Source organism: Brienomyrus brachyistius, chromosome 13, assembly GCF_023856365.1.
Source record: "Brienomyrus brachyistius isolate T26 chromosome 13, BBRACH_0.4, whole genome shotgun sequence".
In the NCBI taxonomy this organism is placed as follows: Eukaryota; Metazoa; Chordata; class Actinopteri; order Osteoglossiformes; family Mormyridae; genus Brienomyrus; species Brienomyrus brachyistius.
In genome coordinates, this window is record NC_064545.1 from 17,247,972 (window position 1) to 17,263,676 (window position 15,705).

At 47.7% G+C, this 15,705-nt stretch overlaps 1 protein-coding gene and 1 long non-coding RNA gene across 2 annotated transcripts; one reads left to right on the plus strand and one right to left on the minus strand.

Annotated features, from left to right (window-relative positions):
* Positions 1-8: 8 nt before the first annotated feature.
* On the plus strand, positions 9-11,559 carry galk2 (galactokinase 2). The gene is made up of 10 exons (XM_048972733.1): positions 9-546; positions 742-830; positions 958-1,081; positions 1,196-1,286; positions 1,633-1,779; positions 5,443-5,541; positions 5,629-5,781; positions 6,760-6,970; positions 9,874-10,075; positions 10,770-11,559. Exons 1-10 carry the CDS (start codon positions 497-499, stop codon positions 10,975-10,977), a joined length of 1,374 nt encoding a protein of 457 aa, XP_048828690.1. The 5' UTR covers positions 9-496; the 3' UTR covers positions 10,978-11,559.
* LOC125706172 (uncharacterized) lies at positions 9,543-10,505 on the minus strand. The gene is made up of 2 exons (XR_007381918.1): positions 10,387-10,505; positions 9,543-10,125 (listed from the first exon to the last, which is right to left on the minus strand). It is a non-coding gene; the product is annotated as an uncharacterized LOC125706172 (long non-coding RNA).
* Positions 11,560-15,705: the final 4,146 nt, after the last annotated feature.

The following is a 15,705-nucleotide window of genomic DNA, read 5'->3' on the forward strand; positions in this document are numbered from 1 at the left end:
AAATAGGATTGCGCCACCAAGTGGTCTGGAAGTTTGACATTTTACAAGCTAAAATGAAGCGGGGTGCCGAAGATGTTTAAAGTCTCTCTAAAGCGGTCCCCAGAAGTCTAGGCAGACTCAAATCATTACAGAGAGTAACGATATAGCCCTTAAGCGTATGCATGAGCCATAACAGTGACTGCTTATGAATGGTTATAGATGATTTTAGGCGGCAAGTCACTGGGAACTGATGCTTTGTTGCTTTTTTTTCAGAAGGACGAAATAGACGGTGCACAAAACATCCCAAAAGCAGGAAAACAGACACGTTTTGCGTCTGTAAAGTACTCATGTTAAGTAGTCTTTATGCCAAACTAACCTTAAGCCTTCCCTTCCACGTGTTTTCCGCTGTAAGTGTGACAGTCAGCTGATACCTGCCACTGGAGCTCCCGGAAAGTCCTGGGCGTCAGCCTGTATCGCTTATATTAGTTCATATAACCGAGATCGTGTGCAATTCATAATGGCTGCATTTCCACCAAAGCTGCAGGTTCACGTAAGTGAAAACAAGAGGTGAGTGTGTGAGCAAGACTTTGCTTTGACAAATGATATAATTATTCACGGTTGACTTGAAACGTTCACTAGTTCGCATTAACCTCATGCATAAACCGTATTTACCATAATCAAACTATTAACCAATATAGTTATGATCCGGAAAACAATTTTGTCATAGTGTCTCATTCATTTCATTACTGTGCATATTTCCAGGTTACAGAAACTGAAAGAAATCTTTACAGAAAAATTTGGAGAATCTCCTTTGTTTTACGCATATGCACCTGGAAGAGTTAACTTAATAGGTAATTCGTTCTTAAAATGTTGTTTAATTGTTTTTTTTAACGTATTTTACTTATCAATGGACTCATTTATAAATTCCCTCTATTACCATGTTTACGTTAATATGCAAATGGACGTGTTTCCTTATAGGGGAGCATATTGACTATTGTGGATATGCTGTACTTCCCATGGCAGTGGAGCAGAACATCTTTATAGCCGTCTCGGTGAATAAGTCTCCGTCCATTGAGCTGGCAAATACAAATCCGCAATACAAGTAAGATCATACGGCCTTAAATGTTGGTGGTAGGAGGCTGCCAGCGAGTCCTGCCTTCGCCCAGAAGATGGGGCGCTTACACCGTATTTAGATGTGCCGTGTGCTGCCTTACAGAGATTTCACGGCCTCCACCGACAACATCGTCATAGACAGGACGAAGCCTCAGTGGTATTATTACTTTATGTGCGGAGTTAAAGGAATTCAGGTGAGACACGCTATTTGTTATACTTAATGCATTTTTCTGATCTTTACTATACAGTAAATAAATGAATCAGTGTTTTCATTTAGACTTGGATCTGGAGGCTAGATTTTTTTTTTTTTTTTGAAGCAATCATTTTTGTTTGTATTTATTTTAAATAATCGTATCATAAATAGAACAATTGAAACGTTCATGCAGAGTATTATATACATGGGCACTGTGTGACACAATTGCAAAGTTCTCATTTCACAACAGTTTCCCCACAGTATCACTGCTTCATTTGACCTGGGTCAGCAATGTCGTCAGCAGTGGTCTCTCTCACCACCCTGTCTATGTGGCATTCTCCTCCCAGGAGCATTTGGGCCTCACATCGATGGCTGGAATGCGGTGTGTTGTTGATGGGACTGTCCCTCCCAGCTCTGGCCTGTCCAGTTCCAGTGCCCTGGTGTGCTGTGCCGGCCTGGTCACTCTGGAAGCCAACCAGCGGACACTGTCTAAGGTAACACCCGTTCATCGATGTGACCAAACCACGGCTGAGAGGGACTGTGAAGAGAGAGAACAGCCTCCCGAAAAAGCCTTCAGAAATATCAGGATCGATCAAATTACGCTCTGAGTCCCACTATGAACTACAGAAAAAACAAGCCTTTTAAATGCTTTCCCCAGGAAAAGGCTTTAAAAGAGCAGTCATCAAATGACCATTTCCTAATATTTCGGTTTCCTTCCTCTGTCTGCCATTCTTACTGGCTGTGCAGCTTCTGAATACACATCCATGGCATCGCTTTGAAGTGGGGGCGGCTTTGAATGGGGGCTCATAAAGCCCCCCCCAGCCCGGCCCCTCTCTTCACCGCTCACTTGACCACGCTGCGTATTAATACGTCCGGAATGTAAACAGGAGGGCCATATGCCATTTCATTGTTGGCTGCCAAAAACGGTTTTATGCAGAACCTAATGACCGCCTGCCTATCCGTCTAATCTCCTTTTTGACAGTTATTCAAACAGTACCAAAGCCTTTGTTTTTCCCTCGATTCCCCAGCGCCGAGCTTGGCAAAGGAGCTTGTTTACATTTTAGTGCACGTTACTGGACTTTATAATACGATAAATGTACTCCCACCGTTCTGAGAAGCGAGTCTGAATCGCGGTTTGACTTTAGCTGTCCCTGTGGTGGGCATGTGTATAAATGTTATTCTTTTCTTTGCGAGTTGTTCTGTTGTGAAAATGAGGTTTTTCCTCCGACTCGCTCACAGATTTGGTTACGCTCAGGATCCCCATAACGTGTGTGTGTTGCGTGCAGCAGAGACCGGGCCCGAGGCTTGGGCCCGAAAAAGCCCGTACTCGGTGACAGAGCGCTCATCTCACACTGACATTGCTATGGCTGTTTAGCCGTTTTGTTTTCATCTCCTCTCGTGTGTTCTTCTTGATGCTGGGTTCTCGATAAAGGAAGCAGATGTTCGCCGTGGTTCTCGGCCTCCTGGCCCGGTTCCACGACCCGCAGAGCCGCTGTTTAGACACGCATGTTCTGCAGCAGCACCCGCCCGTTTTCAGTAGACCTCAGACGAGCATGTGTGCATCATTGCCACCTTATACCTTATTAAATCTGCTGACACTCGTGCCCAGGCGTCTGTGACCCTCACAGTCATCAGAGCTGTGACAGGATCCCAGAGCAGATCCCAGGGACGTTAAAGGAACAGCACGCTTCAAACTGCCACTGCCTGAAGGTTCCTTAAACTTATTGGTATGTCAGGGGAGCAACGAAACAGATGCTGCAGTAAGCCACGTTCGAGGCTCCTCCTTCCACTTGTACCAAGTCTGGATTTCTGTGTTACGCACCTCCCCACCCAGCATTAGCTTTTATCCACAGTGAGGTACAGAAATGGGTCATTGTTAAGATTTGTCTGCACCGGAGGGTAACCGGTGTGCCAGTAAACAAACCAATACATGAAAGTAGAGGAAAACTTTTTTTTTTTTTTTGGGGGGGGCGGCATTTGTAGAGGGAGTCCACATGTTGTTTAGTAGACTTTGGGGTGAGTCATCGATAATAAGGGAATTGAGTAAAAGGGATGAAAGATAGGAGGGGGTCAGCGCTGATCAAAGGCTGGATTGGGCCCACGCTCCTCTGTCTCTGCTCTCTGGTGACCCCAAGAAGTACTCGCTGTGTTTATGCCGGGGGGTGGGGGGGCAAGTCCAGCCAGCAGGATGACCTAGTAGCCCTCCGTCGCTGAGGTCCACGTATCTCTGTGCCAAACAGCCGGTCACACGTTTCCCCCACTCCAGATGGATGACCCGTCAGACAGATAATGCTGACATCTCTCCATACATCTGATCCTGTTTCAAAGGCTGGGGCCTTTCAGCGCCGGGCTGGGCCCTGCACGTGTGACGCCACGAGGGGCCGATGACGCCTCTCCGCACACGCACATGCCCCCAGCGCATAGTGATTTAAAGCAGGTTTTTAAAACCACACACGTTCCTTACACCCAACACAAATGCACACAGTTATTGGATGATGAAAAAGCTAAATTTGGGGTTTTCATACAATGAGGTGGCTGGGAATCTATGTGAAATGGAGGAGCGACTTCAGGCATGATCAGGTTCAAAGCGACATGGGTAGACGACAGCGGTAACCAGCACTGAGAGCCAGCATGTCACCATATAGCATTAATGATGTATAGTCATCCCTGCGTGCAGCAAAAGTGATCTTTCTCTTCTTGGTCTAGTTTCACATTAACCACGAGCTACTGAAGGCTATATTTACAGCAATATGTGTTCTGTCATGCTTTTCTGTGTTGACTTCACCCCATTCGTTTTGTCCTGGTTATTTTGATCAGATGACGCATGGTAGCAGAGTTTCGGTTGTGCCGATGTTACTGGGCTGCCCGGTTCAACGTGGATACGAGCTGTGTGTAAAATTCATTAGGATGCCTCTGAATAGTCAACAGGATCCTTTTGTTTTCCTTTTCCCAGGTCTCTGACGATCCCCATGCTGTTTGTTAGTTGCCATGTCCGTAATGACCCCCCCCCCCCACCCATGTTTCCGAGGGGTAAATGTTACCTCTCGTCCTGCTGCGATGCCTTGGCAAGATAAGAGTGTGTTATCTTGCCCTGATTGATTGTTGAGGGGAGTCGGACAGGGAGTGCTAATTCCGCAGAAAATGGGGAGATGGGAAGCTGATTATGGACATGAGCGGGTGAGATATTTGCTGGGAGGACGTGAGCTGAGTTATGATTTTAGTAGAAGACAGAAGTGTCCTTTAATACATCATATTTATGATTCTGCAGTCAAGTACTCTGTAGACTTATGGGAATCATTTTGCGAATGTTTTTCTGCCGTTTTAAGAACGTTGCCTGATCTGACCTGCTGCTACATGTGTTTGTCTGCTGCCGGGAGGTGAGACCCACGCGGCCGGCCGTACGGCCAATCAGAGGTCTCCGTCTGTCGCTGGGTGGGTGAAGCACTCTTGGAGGGAGCCTGAATCAGACCCCGGTTACCATGGAGGCAGTGATGTCTAAATTTTGCTTGACGAAAATTTGCCCTGACAGCAAGTTCCATTCCATTATGAAACACATCAAGGGTCCCACAGATGGCGACCTGGCATGCAAAGCGGCATCGTCAGTTGGCTTTGTGTGGTATAGTGACAGCATCATGACCCCACGGATCCACCTCATGGACAACCTGTCCATCTCCAGGGCCTGACTCTGCATGCAGTGAAATCTCCTGCTTCTGCTGTGTTGGATCTGGGGCTTCTTCACCATTCTGCTTAATTTATAGTCCCAAAGCGCTGCAGCGTACTTGAGTCACTGCTAGAGTATTATTTGTTTTTTTGGATAATTTAAGTTTACAAGATTATGAACTGAAAAATGAAACAGACATTTTTGCTAATTTCAGTCTCATAATTCAGGAAAGATTCTAAGTAGGCATTTATGGGTTCATGTTAAATTCTTATTTCGTTATAACAACATCCTTTGCCAGACTGACTTGCATAGTTTGCATTTTTATAGATGAATCTTCTTCATCTGACTGAGGACCATGGCAGTATTTACAAAGCAGGGATTTTGAAAGTGCATAAGCAGGTTTCCATAACACTGCCCATACATTACGCACTGCTTAAGGTGAAGAGTTCATGCCTTTGTCATGACCTATGTAGAACATCTCTTTGTTGTCCACTAGGTGGAGCTGGCTGAGATCTGCACACGCTGCGAGCGCTACATTGGCACTGAGGGTGGGGGAATGGACCAGTCCATATCTTTCTTGGCAGAAGAGGGCAAGGTATGCCCACTGATGTCTTGGCCACACAGGGTCACGGTGCATCCGGATTCTGCCCAGTGATGCCCGTTGATGGTTCCTCCTTCCTAGGCGAAGCTCATAGAATTCAGCCCCCTCCGGGCCACCGACGTGAAGTTACCCGCTGGCGCCGTCTTCGTGGTCGCCAACTGCTGCGTGGAGATAAACAAGGCGGCCACCTCGCACTTCAACACCCGCGTGGCCGAATGCCGGCTGGCGGCCAAGGTGAGCACCCCGTCCTGCTGGGCCCCATCACCATGGCAGCCGAAGCGCGTCAGCGAAGCCACCTGAAATATTTACGGCGAAAGCTGGCGCTGGAAAGGTCTGTTACGACACGCGATACCCCCCCCCCCCCCCCGTGTCCTTAATCGTCGCTCCACGCCCAGATCCGCTTCCCTCACCTGGGATGCAGCTACCTGATACCCCCCCTCCCCCCCCCGTTCACCACACTTGTGAGCGTAAGGCCGCACGAACGCCTCTTCAGGTGGGGCAAGCCCTCGAGGCCGGCCCACTGGCGGGCCCAGGCAGGAGCCAGTGACGCAGCCTGTCTGTTTTATGTAACGTTTAGCTCATGAGGTAACCATTGATGTGAAGCGTCTGACATACCCAGATGCTGACGGGCGCCTAAAGCACTCAGCTGTAGGCAAGCCGGTGAATCATACAGAAGGCAGCCTGTCACCACCACTGGCCGCCCTGGTTATACGGGCTCTGACGCTTCCCAGACGCCCCGGGCCCCAGGAGCCGTCGCGGGCCATTTCCGCGGGCACTAACATCAGTGTACGAGGGCGGGGTCGCTCCAGTCCAGGTGGTGCCAGCAGTGAGGCAACTTCTTCCAGAAGAAGGCATTTTCCACACGGCTGCACGGTTGGTTTCAGGGATGTCATTTTGGTCGAGCTTAGCTCAGGTCTCGTCATTCTGATGACATTGTATTTGGGGAGCTCATCTCGCACGGAATTTCATTAATGACTGAAATGTTCTTCCAGAGCATGGAGTCATTGACCAGCTGGGTAACATGAAGAAGAGCAGCAGGCCAAGGATACTGTAGCATTTTAGAAACCAAATAAACCCAAAATCCTCAAGGGGGGGGGGATCTTAATTTATCCTGTGACCCTGCTATTGCTCTGAAGAGGACAGCAATTTAAACAAATAAAATGAGCGATGGCAGAGTGCAGGACACCTAAAGACGGATGCCTCTCCGTGTAGGTGCTGGCCAAGAACCGAGACCTGGACTGGGGCCGGATGCAGAGGCTGGGCGAGGTGCAGGCGGCGCTGGGCGCCTCCCTGGAGGACATGCTGGCCCTGGTGGAGGAGGTGCTGCGGCCAGAACCTTACAGCCGTGAGGAGGTCTGCCAAGTTCTGGGCATCAGCCAGGAGGAACTGGAGAGCGGCGTGCTGAGCACCAACACGCAGCACGGTGAGGAGCTTTGCCCTCCTTCCCCCCAGGACCATCCACAGCATCCAGCTTGAGATTCCAGGAGGGTCCCGGTTCTGGGAAACACCCTCCCCCCACAAATTTGAACATTTTTGGCCATTAACCACCTCACCAGCTGTGCCCCTCCCCCACCATCATTTGCTGTACTCAAATAGAGGCACTCGGAAGATAATAAATGTGCAGCAGTCAGCTTGCTGTGGCTCCGCCCCCTGTTGGAGTGACTGTGGCTCCGCCCCCTCTTGGCGTGATCGCGGCTGGATTATTAGTCTCTGGGGCTGGTGGGTGGAGTGAATGGTGCTTTTTCCAGCGCCAAGGAAACGGAGCCAAGTGGCCCGGTGATGTCACAGTGACACAAGGGTCAAACCGGTCAAAAACACTAGTCATTGACAAGTTAGAGATCCGTTTAGGGTTAACGCCGTCTAAGCAGACAGAGATTTAAGCGGTGGACCTGAGAAATCAAACGTGTCACTCCATGCAAGTACTGAAGCAGAAATGTACAAGTTCCCCGAACTGCAGGTGCTGTTTCGCTGATGGAGGTCTTCAGATGCCATCTCGGTTGGAAGATAATCAGTGAACGCATTAACAGCGAAATCTGATTCAGTGCTGCCACCTTAAGACATTGTATATGGGATGACATCATCCTGTTGTATGTACTTTACCGTTGGGGAGACATAGCTTAAGGAGAACGAATGGACGACACGTGTTGACTGTAACTGTGTGAAACCTGCTTGTCAGTGCCACTGTGGTACGTACACGTTCTCCACTGCCCTTTTATTTCATGTATGAAGGCAAGGCAAGCCATCTGACCTGGCGTTGCATGGTCACAGCGTGTGAGTAGCAAGTAACGGTGCTTTGCGATACGCGGCCGAGAACACATGTGAGCTGCTTTTCAACACGCACGACACGGACACCGAGGAGAGGTGTACGCGCCACGAGTGACCGTTTCAGAAGTGCTGCAACACACGATACTTTCCACTGAAAATCACCTTACAGGAGATGTCCCTCCCTCTGATTAGGGATGCTGTTCGTTAAGATCAATTTGTAGTACTGGCACCCCTTGCCATCTGCATCTGCCTGCACAGTGCGGCCTGCAAAAGGATACCAGCCCCTAGCACAGCTCTGTACTGCATTAGCAGAAGGAAGATGGCTAGTGAGATGGATGGAAGCAGTAGGAGCCTCCTCAATACTAACGGCTCTCAAGTTATGGACGGATCATTCGGTGACTGTGGTGCCAAGGCCTGTCTGAGGATATCTGGCCAGTAAATTGTGGTCCCAACATGGGGTGCCTTCTAAATGGTGTCCCAGGCTTGTAGTGTAATTGAAAACAGACCTACTCTCCGGTCTGTCCTGTGAGTTACTGCTGTTCAAGCATGATTTACAGGGACGTGTGAGATCTCTCACACCAGGCTAGATACGCCTTGAGTGAAAGCACATTGTGCCAGTAGCCTAGTTTTACTGCCCATGTGCAGTCTGTAAACACAGGCTCTTCCTCTGCGTCATCTCAGCCCCCGTCTTCCTCACTTACATCCATCAAAACCGTCCATCCATCCGGCAGCCTCTCCTCCAGGTCAGGGTCATGCACTGGGAACACGGCAGGAGTCCAGCCTGGATGGGTTGCCAGTTCATCGCAGGGCACACACACTACTTGTAGTTCACAGACACCATTTAGTGCCCAAACACATACTGTTACCCAAGGGGGAAACTGGAATCCATCCTACAAATACAGCATGACAAACACCCAGACTGTTTTAACATTTTTTTCAATATTTTCTATATTAGCAGCAATATCTTTGAAAATAATTTATTGGCATTTACTTCCCTTCTTTCCTTTCAAAGAAGCTAAATAACTTCCAAGTTACTGGTTTTTGCTTGTAGTCTCAGTATGTACATAAGCCAAAGCAGGCATGATCTTCCCTGAGGACTGACATCGCGCTACGCTACAGGAAATCTTTGGCCGCGACTGGGAGCCAAAGCTACTTACTCCTGCCTTTTCCTGACACACCCTGAACTGGTACCACCTGCACCAGCTTTAGCATCCCTGTCACCCTCTCCTCCCCACAATCCACCCCCACTAATCCCGGCTGTGCTTCTGCCAGGGAGATTTCAGTGGTAATACCTTATTTGAGACCATGTTTCAAGTCATTTATAAACACGTTCGTAACAAATAATAATGCATTCATAAAGCATTATAAAAATTTCTCAGAAAGCATAACACATTATAGCCATGTTTATTATGCATTATGACTGCTTTATGAAGCTTTCATCTGTAATGCACTATAGATACCTTAATAATGCATTATAATCGTCGGTGTAAGCATTAAGGATGCTTCGTACTACACTATAAAGGTATCTATAGTGCATTATAGATGAGAGCTTCATAAGGCAGTCATAATGCATAATAAACATGTCTATAATGTGTTATGCCTTTTCATAAATCTTCATAGCTGTGTTTATAAAGTTTTATAAATGCATTATAATGCATTAAGAATGTGTTTATAAACTGCTAAAAACATGGCCTTAAATAAATTGTCGCCATTTCGGTTAACTGAGGTCGTGAAGTCGTGAAGCATTTTAATAAAATGACCTCTAAGTGTTCAGGTCTTGGTCTTGGCAGAGCTAAGTGATCATCACATTACAATCAAGAGAGTGCTGCTTTAGTCCCTGCCCCTAAGCGATGATTCAAATCAGTGTCCGGTACGGAGGCACGGAAAATCTGCCTCACACTTGCTCTCATCCCCGATGTGTCCCGCTGATGTCATTTCAGTATTTAGTTCACAGCAGGTTCAGTTCCACCTGCCCGTTTCCACTTGGTGACCCAATTTAACCACGGTGCCAGCGGCCAGCTATGTATGTGTAAGTGACAGGTGTCCCTGCCTCTGCTGCAGTGACACACTTCAAGCTGCGGCAGCGGGCATGGCACGTGTATGGTGAAGCGGCGCGGGTGCTGCGGTTCCGGGATGTGTGCCAGTCGGCGCCGGATGGAACCATCGCACAGCTGGGTCTCCTGATGCAGCAGAGCCACGCCAGCTGCCAGAACCAGTATGAGTGCAGCTGCGAGGAGCTGGACCAGCTGGTGGACATATGCCTGTAAGTCAGTGCCGTCTGGCATCGCGACGACCAGCCTCCGGCAGGCCTGTCTGCAAAATGGCGAAAGGAGGAGATGACGGCTCTGACACGAAGCGGCGTTAGGTCATGATGAGCAATCTAATGACGCAATTTTTTCCCGCGTTGGCGAAATGAAAGAGCGCAGGACTTGCGACTCCGTGCAAACTAGTGCTGGGGCACATGTGCCTGCGTGGTGTTTTGTTGTCATGGTGTCAGTTTTTCAGGCCTCGAATGAAGGACGCCCGTCCCTTTAGAGTAGCGGAGTCATTTTTTCCGACCTAATGCCTTCTCACCTGGGGCGCTGGCCCATTTTTGGGGGGATTGTCTCCTGGATATGGTGTCGGTTGCGGTCTCCCTGAGACACCTCCCGACCTAGGAAGCCACCATATGGGGCACAGGTCGAGACTGAGCATGGGGCTCCCTTCATTTTAACAACAGATATCCCATCATACCTCTCTCTGTTTCCTGCTACACAGGAAGCCGTAAAGGGAGGCTGTCATCTTCTGACCCATCACCTCGGTCAAGCTCAGCTCCCTAAAGAATAGACAGCAGAAAATAATTATTACTGAGACAGAAACTGAGCAGCCGGTGTGCTGCAGAGCGGGTCACCCCCGTGCCCTGGTGTAGCCTGAGAGGAAGGGCATGTTCCTGAAGGTCACTCCTATCTCTCCCGCAGGCGGGCGGGAGCTGTGGGAGCACGGCTGACCGGTGCAGGCTGGGGGGGCTGCGTGGTCTCCATGGTCCCTGCTGAGAAGCTGGGGGCATTCCTGCAGGAAGTGCGCAAGTCCTTCTTCGAGCCGGACGCCCGCCGAGCGGCCCTGGAGAAGCAGAGCCTTTTCGTCACCAAGCCTGGGGGGGGTGCCGCGGTTCTCCTGGAAGCCTGAACGTGCCCTTTTCTTAAGTGAAGGTCGTGGGATCGGTGACACCGGTCTACAGGCTGGCGACGACGGATTCCTGCGGGGATCTCCAGTTTAGTAGGCATCCACCATCTGTTACTCATTCACAGCCCTGTCGCAGATCATTTGTGATTAATGATAATAAAGGAACATTTAACAAGATTGATTTTGATTGACATACAATCTTTAACTTGGTGATTTGTTAGGAATGAGCCAATCCAAGGTGCTGGGGGTAAAACTTTATACCTAAAGTGTCTTCATGCGTACCTGTTAAATCATGTTTCTTAGCGTGTTGTTTTGCTTAATTTTTTTTTTCTTAAATGTTATTTGTGTTTCTAATGTCCAACAATTCCTTCATATGCCAGGCTCATGATAGGAGCCTGTCCCAAGCAACAGAGGGCACAAGGCCAGGGTACACCCTGGTCTATCGCGGGGCACATACACAATCATATGTTATAGATACCAGTTAGCCAGACTGAATGTCTCTGGACTGTGGGAGCAAACCAGAATATCCAGAGGAAAGCCAAAAAAGAAATAATAAAGTATAATAATTGCAAACTGTATTACTAATATGTTATTTTTGTCTGATTTTGTCTTGAATCTATTTTTTGCATGAACTGTTTGACTAAAGTGACGCCTTCTTTTGACTGCTGATATGGTGATATAGCAGTTACAGTGATCTCACTCTTGAATAGCCTACCCATGCTACGGTATAGTGGCATGTACTGGTAAAACCAGCCAATCAGAGTGTGTGACATGGGGGTTGGGAACATCACAGGGTATTTTGGATTTTCTGTAGAACCCAATGAGACTGTGTTTTTTATTGGCCCGTCGGAGGCTTTTCCGGCCATTGGTGACATCGCTTTAGCATCGTGGAGGCAGTCTTAGTGAATTTTGGACAACTGGTTGAGGTGTCGAGGTATAGACTGTCATTAGTGATTTGATCATCATGCCGTTAAGGTATAGAGAGGTTGGAGAATGAAACTGAAACATTGGCCAAACTGGTGTTTTCACACCTATATATGTGTCGCCTGGTGGCCAATCTTAATTGATTGCACATTCTGTCAGTAAGAGCAGAGTGTGAAGGTTGAATTAGCAGAGCAATAGTACAGCTGTACATAAAATACTGCAATACGCACAACATAATGGGAGACATACTGTATCAGAGCTCAAAAGAGGTAAAATTGTTGGTGCATCTGTGACCAGGACAGCAAATCGTTGTGGTGTATCGGGAATAATACTGACATCCTGGGTAATGTCAGTATACCACCATGAAGTACTAACTATGAACCCAAGAGGAAGCTGTCTGAAAGGGATGTCCAGGTACCAACCCGGATTGTATCCGGAAAACATAAAACCATGGCTGCCCAACTCACTGCAGAATTAAATGCGCATATCAACTCCACACGGTCAACAGCTAGAGGGCTGCTATAGCCAAACCTTTGGTCACTCATGCCAGTAGCAAACGTTAGTTTCAATGGTGCCAGCAGTGCAAATCTTGGACAATATGAAACGTTCTTTGTTGAGTCCACCTTCACTGTCTTTCCCAGATCTACGAGTTACAATGTGGAAAAGCCCCAAAAAAGTTTACCACCCGGACTGCAGCAGGGGGGTGGGTCAATGATGGTTTGGGCTGCAATATCATGGCATCTCCTAGGCCTACTTGTTCCAGATGGGCATGTCACTGCCAAGGACTAAAGAACCATTCTGGAGGACCATATGCACCCAGTGGTTCAAACATTGCACCCTGAAGGTGGTGTTGTGTGTCAGGATGATAATGCACCAGTACCCAGCAAGACTGGTGACTGAGTGGTTTGAAGAACATGAAAGTGAAGCTGAACATCTCCCATGGCTTGCACAGTCACCAGATCTGAATATTATTGAGCCATCTTGGTGTGTTTTGAAGGAGCGAATCAGGAAACGTTTTCCTCCACCAGCATCATGTCGTGACCTGGCCAATGTTCTGCAAGAAGAACAGCTCAGAATCCCTCTGGCCACCATGCAGGACCTGTATCTGTCATTCCCAAGATGAACTGATACTCTTTTGGCCACAATAGGTGGCCTTACAACATAATAATAAAATGATTCCAGTTTCAGTTTCATTGTCCAAACCCTGTATATATATTTTTTGGGGTGGAATTGAAGGACCATTATGACAGGGCATGGTTCAGTGCTGATATAGCATGATAAAAAATTCAGCTTGTCATTAAGATGGAGCAGTGGAGGAAGCGGTTAACTAGTATTTGGGTTAGTTAGATTATCACACAGCTCTTGATATGGGGTCATTCCCTGAAGGAACAGAGTGCAGACACACAAAATGCTTTCTGGACACAGTTGAGTATCTGTGGGTAAAATGTGCCATCAGTCTGTATGGAAAGGTCTCACATCCACATGGTAAGAACCTGCACAGCAGTATTCACAGCAGGCCACCCTCCGTGCCATCATCTGGAAACATTTTGGCCGGCAAAGGAACATGACGGTCACAGCAAAGACCGAAACAGCACCTCCACTGGGAGGAAGGCTCTCACAAGAGACGACGTGCTTATCCTACTTTGGTTATCAGGTTATCTCTCTAACAGCGGCCGCCTGGAAGCAATTGCGCTTTAAGAGAAGACCTAAATATCCAGAGTCATTAGGCTGTCGTGTAAATGATCATTTACAGGCCAATATAATCCTGATGGAATCAGACGACGAGCTTCCTCTTCGTTACAGCGGTCATGCTGGTTAAGAGTGAGGAATCCCTGCTCCATTTCTTCACGCGAGAAACACATCTTGCGATCTCCACGTATTCCCACAGAGTTCATACATGCAGGAGCTGAGCCAAGGGGTCGGAAGCTGTGTCTCAAAACATCTACGGACAAGTTCTGGGTTGCAGGCTCCTAGATCCGCTTGGTCTAATTTGTGAAAGAGCCCGTACACCCAGTGAACCAAGAGGATTTCTGGATCGTGAACACTGGGAACGCTCCCGGCAACCTCCGATTCCGGGCATCACCAAACGCCACGAGTCGATTTACGGCCACCTCGCAGCAGTACAGACCATTGTCATTTGGTCATTCAGAAATCCCATGGCATTGTAAGGTTAAGTTGCTCACCAGGAGTGAACTGAAATCTTGGGAGGGGGAAAACCCTACGTGAAATAAAGCAATCACAACCAAAGATGCTCACTCAGATAAAGCCCCCAACCCTGCAGCAAGCCAGACAAGCTTCCATTACCAGTAGTCGCAGGCTCTACAAAGCAGTGTATGTGGACAGTGACCTTGCCTTCACAAACGATACCCAAGGTGTCTATGAAATACTCAACCATGGAGGAGCTGAAACATATGCTTTCCATGAGGAGCTATCTTCATGTCCGCCCTCCCTGCAGACAGCTGATCCTGCCTGTCCCGTTTTTTTCCCTGTTGCTTTGCGCTTTTCTACATTGATATCCATCAGTTAATCATTATACCGACCCTGGGTAATAGGAAGAACTGTGACTCATTGAGCAATAAAATATGAAATTCAATGATCCCTGTAAAAAAACATCTAGATTATTTAATTATCAGATGTTATTTGTTAGCTGATTTGCCAAGTATTCTAATACAATAGAATACCCAGATGAATATAGTTCAAAGTTTTATTTGTCACATGCAGTCGTACTCGTAGAAAAATAGCACAGCAGTACAAAGGGAGGGAGAAGCCCATCCAGATGACAACATTATTGGTTATTTTTAAAGGACTTGCTTTCTAATGCCCCTTAAGATCCTGCACAAGAGTGGAGAGCTGGTTTTAGTAACAGCAGCTGAGGCCTCAATCCCCCACAGCTGTCTGCATATCGTCTTGGCTATGGTGACGCGGAGCCCACATACAGCACCGTGCAGAAGTCTGAGGCCGTCAAGGAATATGTTTAATGCAATTTATCTGGGTAGCAGGTGTATTTGCAAAACATACAATTTAACATCACAACACACACAAAAGAGCACTAGCACAAGAAAAGAGTAAGAAGAATTCCTTATGTTCTCCAAAAATTTACCATTGTCATCCGCAAGCACTGCACTAGGGTTCCCTACCCCTCTCCTCAGGGGCATGCCAGTCATTCCATGTGTTTGTATTTCACCTCCATTTGACATTATTAATTGGCTTAATTAGTGACATAATTTGATGAGGTATTAATTAGCCAAACATGGCGAGCTAGTGGTCAAGTCAAAAACATGAGTGTATGGATGTTACCGCAAATACCGGTGGGATCTTAGGGGAGGTTTTCAAATGGCTGAGCTGAGACATTTTGACAGACATGCAAGCGGGCCTCTGTTCCATCCTCCTCAGTTTAAATACGGTTTGCCTCGGAAGGCTTCCTGTTTCTCAATTCTGATTACCGTAGGAAGAGACAGGAATCCTACACCAACAATGCCAGTGATAGCAAAACAGCTACTCCAATTTCCTTTTCAGGTGATTCAGGGACATGGATAATCTTGCCACATTTAACAGCTGTATAAGCATGTCCCGTTAAGTGCTTTGAGGAACATGCCAACAGTTCCTCTCCCAAGACTCAAATGTGATTGAAGATTCCCCAGGATTCCCTATCAGGATATTCTAGACAGCGGGCTTGGTGGAAGCGAGGGAGGGGAACGTGCTCTGAAGTCTTGGGATTAGGCTCTGGTGAGAGTTATGCATCCCTGAGGGTCCGACCGTCTCCTTTCAACACACATGCTGAAGTTTTCTTTTTCATGATTTACACTG

Coding starts and splice junctions, on each gene's coding strand:
- galk2 (XM_048972733.1), top strand. CDS start 497: ATGGCTGCATTTCCACCAAAGCTGCAGGTTCACGTAAGTGAAAACAAG. Junction 831..957: donor TGGAAGAGTTAACTTAATAG/GTAATTCGTTCT, acceptor GTTTCCTTATAG/GGGAGCATATTGACTATTGT. Junction 1,082..1,195: donor AATACAAATCCGCAATACAA/GTAAGATCATAC, acceptor GCTGCCTTACAG/AGATTTCACGGCCTCCACCG.